At 41.9% G+C, this 6,000-nt stretch overlaps 1 protein-coding gene across 1 annotated transcript in view; it reads left to right on the top strand.

Moving 5' to 3' along the window:
* Window positions 1-395: 395 nt before the first annotated feature.
* The window catches only part of LOC101974067 (uncharacterized protein C2orf78-like), a 77,739-nt gene continuing 72,134 nt past the window's right edge, over window positions 396-6,000 (top strand). Inside the window, 1 exon segment of the mRNA XM_078027902.1 lies at window positions 396-711. Within this exon segment, the coding sequence (XP_077884028.1) occupies window positions 396-711 (316 nt within the window).

The raw sequence follows: 6,000 nt of genomic DNA, 5'->3' as shown, positions 1-6,000 counted from the left end.
TTGAAAATGGGATTAAATTTAGCAGTGGTTTTGAAAACCTCACTGCACTGGTGGGGGAAATTCATCTTCCTGAGGTTTTCAGTTCCTTAAAAGACTTTGACCAACCTGAAAGTCCCACAATAACAAAATCCAATGACACCATCGCCATCATGCAGAATTAGGGGCAGAAAGTCACAAGTGACTTAAAGGGTCCTAGTGATCAAGTGAGGAACAACAAACATAAAGCCTCAGAGTCTCTTGATGGAACTCATGAGGCAAAAATGTAGCTAAGGGACCTAGAATGTGCATTAGGAAGAGAAGTTGCTCACAGGGATGCAGACAGCAGTAGGGCCTATGTGCATACAGCCAAGCACTCCATCAGCAAACCTCAGAAAGCTGCATCCAGCAGGAACAGCATGGCTAAGGGCCATGGGCAGGAAAAGACCAAGAGGACCAGAGAAAACAACTCCAGGAAAGCCGAGGAGAAGCAGCAGCCAGGCAACAAAGTCAAGGCAGAAGAGAAGCCAACTGTGCTCAAACTGAAGCAGAAGAGGAACCAACCTGAACTTTGCCAAGAGACCTTTAAAAACCCTCGGAGCTGTCTCAGCATGCACATGCTGGTCTCGGTACAGGTTTTCCACGCACTGGAAAACTTCTTCCTCCCGGGCCCTGGGAAACTCAGGCAATACCCAAGACCCCTGTCCATGTCCACCTATGAAACCTCGGCTGGCGGTTAGGGGTCCTGAGAAATCACAAGTCAAAGCCCAGAACCCAGATATCAGTGCTAAAGGAGAGGGTCCCGCTCCATCCATTTATGAGTCTCCACCACCTGGAAAGGTAAAATTGGTACCTTTGCCTTTTCTGACCCTGGAGAAACCTCCACCTCGACCAGTAATCAATTGGAGGCCACAGTCTCTGGCCTCACAGAGACCTACTGGGCTTACCCTGCCCAGCCTGGTCCCGCTAGCTCAGTTCAACCCATGGCAGTCAACTAATCCCAACCAGACACTGCCAATCCATCTTAGATGCGTCCTGCCAAGCCAGCTCACCCCGTTTTGACTCATGCCATTCAGTCAGGTGTGAGTGCTTCTACCCAGCCTAGTGTCCCTTGGTCTGCTGCTTCTGGACCTGCACCCTACAAAACATCATCTCGCACTTCTCTCCATTGGCAACCAGTTCCCATGGTTGGGACCAAGACCCAGTGACAACCTCAAGCCTCAAAACCAATATCTACCCCCAAGACTTTGCCTTACAACCAATTCCATGAAGGAAATCCAACATTCCTGGGCAAGTAGTATGAACTCCCGTTACCAAACAGGAGAGGCCAGAGCAGGAAGTCACAAAGAAGAAGGCTCAACAAGAGCGTGAGAATGCTGCCAAGTACACTGCTTTGGGGAGAGTGCAGTGTTTCATTAAGAGGAAAAGAGATACGGAGATTTCTCGCTACTATGGCTACATAATGTAAGAGCTGCTAAGATCAGTGGTTCCACTTAGGGACCAAATAGTTTTCCACATGTATATACATAGAGTGATGCACATTTATTTATTCTCAGATCCTTTCAAAGTTTAATAATATTATATAAAGAAATGTAATATAATTCACTAATACATAACAAAGAGGCCTTCTGGTACCACTGAGAATTGTTAGAAAATAAAGAGGCCTTTGGGTACTACCTGGGTAACAAATAGTGTTCTCATATACACATAGATAGATACATGAAAATGTATTCATTAGGCACAGTTGAAAAGGTAATACAGTTTAATAAAGAAATGCTATAGTGTTGATTAGAGGGTAAGTAATAAAAAGGCTTTATATTGCCATTTGAATACCAAATAGTTTTCCTCATATATATACAGAGAGGTACACAGATACAAAGGTATTCACTTACAGACTTTAAGACTATATAGTTGAATAAAGAAATGTAATAGAACTGTTTGAGAGAAAATTAATAAAGATGTTTTCTGGTACTACTTGGGCATCACATAGTTTCCCACATGTGTAGATACAATTTTTATAAATATGTAGATAAAAAGATACAAATTTATTTACTCTAATATATTTTTAAAGTTTAGTCAAATTGAATGAAGAAATTCCATAGAATTGGTTAATAGATAATAAAGAGGCCTTGTGTTACCACTTGGCTGTCAAACATTTGTCCTCATAGAGGTATGAATATGTACTCATTCCAATATACTTTTAAAACTTAATAAAATTGAATAAAGAAATGTAATGGAATTGAATAGCAGATAATAAACAGGAATTTTGAGTTGAATGGCTGTTAAGTGTGGTTTATTTTGGTAGTGGTGGGGATCACAGTCTGCATGAAAAGAAAAGAACTCAAACTTGGCCAGGACAATAGAAGAAAAGGCTAGGAATGGGGGAAAGTGGAAGGAATATGAACCAGCACTAGAACGGCAAAAGGAAGAGAGATGTGTGGGTTTACTGGAAGAATCAGGAATTGGCAAAATGGCTGACCAATAACACAATGTTTGAAACTAGGGTTAAAATGATAAAATGTCAAGCAAGATGAAAATTATAAGAGATGGGTTCAGGTTGACCAGAAGAAATGCAAAAATCAAACAAAAAACTCTCATGGAGAATGGCCTAATTTTTGGCCTACTTGAAAGGCATTTTATAAAATAAGATTCAGTCCACCATGTTTGGGTCACTTAAGATCCTAGCTGGGAAAGGTGAATACAAAACACAGGGAATCTACCAGGGATGTCAGAGGGTTCATAGTTACCTGAGCGAAGCTGATAACATGGGACTTGGCCAAGTGAACTCAGCAACATGAGGCTCACCCAGAACAGGGCCTGGAGTAAATCACCATTGACTCAACACCCATGCACCAGGGCAGCAGAGAGGCACTACTTGAATTAACCTTCACACACAAGGCCAGTATCACTCTGTCACTTTACTAATGGTCGAGAAGCAAGGCCTCAATCTGAGGCTTGTGTCCTCAAGTCCTCAATGTTGGCAAGGTTCCCCTGCAGGCAGCCAACCTGGCTTTCAGAGCACAGCATAGAGACGTTGAGGTAGGGGATGAAGGAGAGACATCACACTTGAAAGGGGGTTAAATACTGAACTGAGAAGCCTGTCAGGTCCTCTTCCATTGATTCTGGCATGCGCTGTCTTCAGGGACCATTGCCATGAACCGAAGCCCACAAGAAAAACATCTCTCCTTGGCTTCCATCTCCACCTAATGCAAGCACAGTGCGCATGCGCAAAGAGCAACCTGCCAACAGCTACAGGATCCAGCAGCCCCAACAATTTTTACCCATTCCCTCAAAATTGCCAGTCACCATCTTCACCACTCTTCTCACAGGAGACATCACCTTTTCCCACATTTTGGAAACTTCCAGAGATATTTAACCCCAAAATGTATGTATCACAATTTGTTAAATTATCTGACCTACAGATTTGAAATGTAACCTTTATGACATATTAAATTCCTATGTGTATTTGCATTCTTCTTTGTAGAATTTGCCTGGCTTTCTTGCTTTTCCTATTTAACTGGGATATTTTTTATCATGTGGTTCATTTTTTTTAAAAAATTCATTATTCTTTCTTTTTAGACGTTATCTATTATGTTTGTTCATGTTTTCCCTTTTAGATTAGTCTTCTTTTGATTTCTACCATCTCATCTAATTTCCATTTATGTTGTTCTTTTTTATTATGAAACATAAATCTCAACATTTCAACCATTTTTATTTGGATAACTCTATAGCATTAAGTAGATGCACAATGTTGTTCGAGCATTATCCACTATCCAAATCCAAAACTTTTCACCATCTCAAACAGAAAGCTATATCCATGATATAATTTTCCATTACCCTCTCAGGTTCAGTTCTATTTTGCATTGTGTGGCCTTCTGTTTTATAGCTAGTTTTGAAACAGTAGGCTACCATCTGATGTGCTTGGGGGGTTCATTCCTTACTTGTTTTCGTCCTCTGAGAGGATGCTATTCTCCTGTTTCTTAGAATACCTTTATTTTGGGATTTGGTTTCCTTCTTTTCTTGCTATGCACTTTTATGCAAAATTCATTTTCTTTATAAAAGTATGGTTGAGGATAGAGTTTCTTATGTGATGGAACAGTAACTTAAACCTCTCCTTCCTACACCTATTCTTCTCCCCTCCAGTTCTGTTCCTCCCAATTCTCCCTTTGCTCCCTTTCTTCTCCTCCTCCTCTTCCTTCTTGAAGTATTAAAAACATGTCGACTTATTTTCTAAAATTTTCTGGCTGTTTTCACAGGGAGGTTTATCCTTTGTTTCTATTGTTCCTCCCAGCGATTTCTCCTCTGGGTGATGCCTTGTCCTGAAAAGTAGCATTGGATGTTCATTTTTCAAGAGAGTTCAGGAGCTGGACAGCATCAGCCCTTCAGATTTGAATGTGGGACACTTGAACTTACAGCTGCTCCTCAGTATCCACAGAGAATTGCACCCAGTACCCCTCATAGACACCAAATTCCACAGAGTTGAAGAGAGACTGCACACATTCAAATTATCTAAATCATCTATAATTACTTACCATACATAACACAATGTAAATGCTATTTAAACAGCTGTTGTACCATATTGATTACATCATATAGTACATATTGTAGTAGATCTACTGCACTCACTTTGGGGTTGGCCAGACCCCCTCTCATTTTCAGCTGCTCTTCTCCTGCTGGCCCACAGTGCTTTGCAGGAATGCCTGCTGGAGCTTTCAAAGCCTCCTGTCTCCCATTTCCTCTGCTGCAAGTGCTGCTGCCAGGCAGGTCTGGTGCCTCCTGCTGGTGGTTTGCCCTATCCTCTTGTTCTGAGGTTCCTAGAAAACACTGTGTTCTCTACTTTTGTAGTCAATGCTACTCCAGGGTTTGGCTTTCTTTCATCTATTTCCATGGCCTCTAGGAAAAATGTGTCTTTTTCTTCTCTTTGTTTTGGGAGACTCCAAACTACACTGCTGCCTGCATATTTCTGAAATCTTGATGGATAACATAATTATTTTAAATTGAGAACATTGCAGGTTTTAGTTCCCTGAAGCAGAGCTTCATTTCCCCCAAACTAAGTAAGACACTGAGGCAGACTGTGAGTCCCCTGTAAAGACCATGGCACCTGGTGTCTTTGCTTGCTATGTTGGTGTTTGAGTGAGAAGCAATCTCAAGGTTCATGGGGGAGGGATATCTGGCCACAGGAAGAGGGAGTAGTCTGTAGGACAGGTGGAGAATGGGGACATGGCCTCTAGTCCAAATGTGTCTTTCTTTTCTTTGTATCTTCTTTCTGAACACATTTGAGAAGGAATCTCCTATTTGCTCTCCTTCCCTTGTGGGTGGGGGCGGGGTGTCAGGTCTATACACAGTTTCCTTGTCTTCCTTAGGGTCATCTTTCCAGTTGTCCAGGCCAGAAACCTTTGACATTCTTTGACTCCTGTCTCTCTCTCCCAATTACACACTTGGAATTTTAGTAAATTTCATCTGCCCTCTCTTCACATCGCATCTAGAACCTACCCACTTCTAACTCCATTCCTTTATTTCTGCTCTAACATAATCCCTAACCATTTACTGCCTTCCTCTATCCATGATAGGGGACATACACATTTTCCATAAAAAGACCAATAGATGGTAAATACATAACTGTCTGTGAGCCAGATTGTCTCTGTCTCCACAGCTCCACTCTGCACTTGTAGCATGAACGTGGCCATGCAAAATAGGAGAACACATGGACATTAGCTCTGTTTTAATAAAACTTTATTCACAAAAACAGGCTGTAGTGCTTCACAGACTCTGGCTCTGCCTGATCCACTGCTATGCTCCCTTTCAATCACTCCAGTCCAGACCCCCTGAGCCCACTTAATGTTCCAAGCGTAAAAAACACTCCTCACCTACTTCAAGTCTCTTCTCAAATTGTACCTTTCAATGAGGCTTTGTCTGACTACACTCTTTGAAACTGCAAACACCTCTCTGGGTTTCTCCCTTTCTTCCATCTGATTCCCTTCACCAGGGACCACATCTCCTGTAGTGCTGTGCACCTTTGAATAC

The sequence above is a fragment of the Ictidomys tridecemlineatus genome, chromosome 12 (genome assembly GCF_052094955.1).
Source record: "Ictidomys tridecemlineatus isolate mIctTri1 chromosome 12, mIctTri1.hap1, whole genome shotgun sequence".
In the NCBI taxonomy this organism is placed as follows: domain Eukaryota; kingdom Metazoa; phylum Chordata; class Mammalia; order Rodentia; family Sciuridae; genus Ictidomys; species Ictidomys tridecemlineatus.
This window is presented reverse-complemented; position numbering and strand designations above follow the sequence as displayed.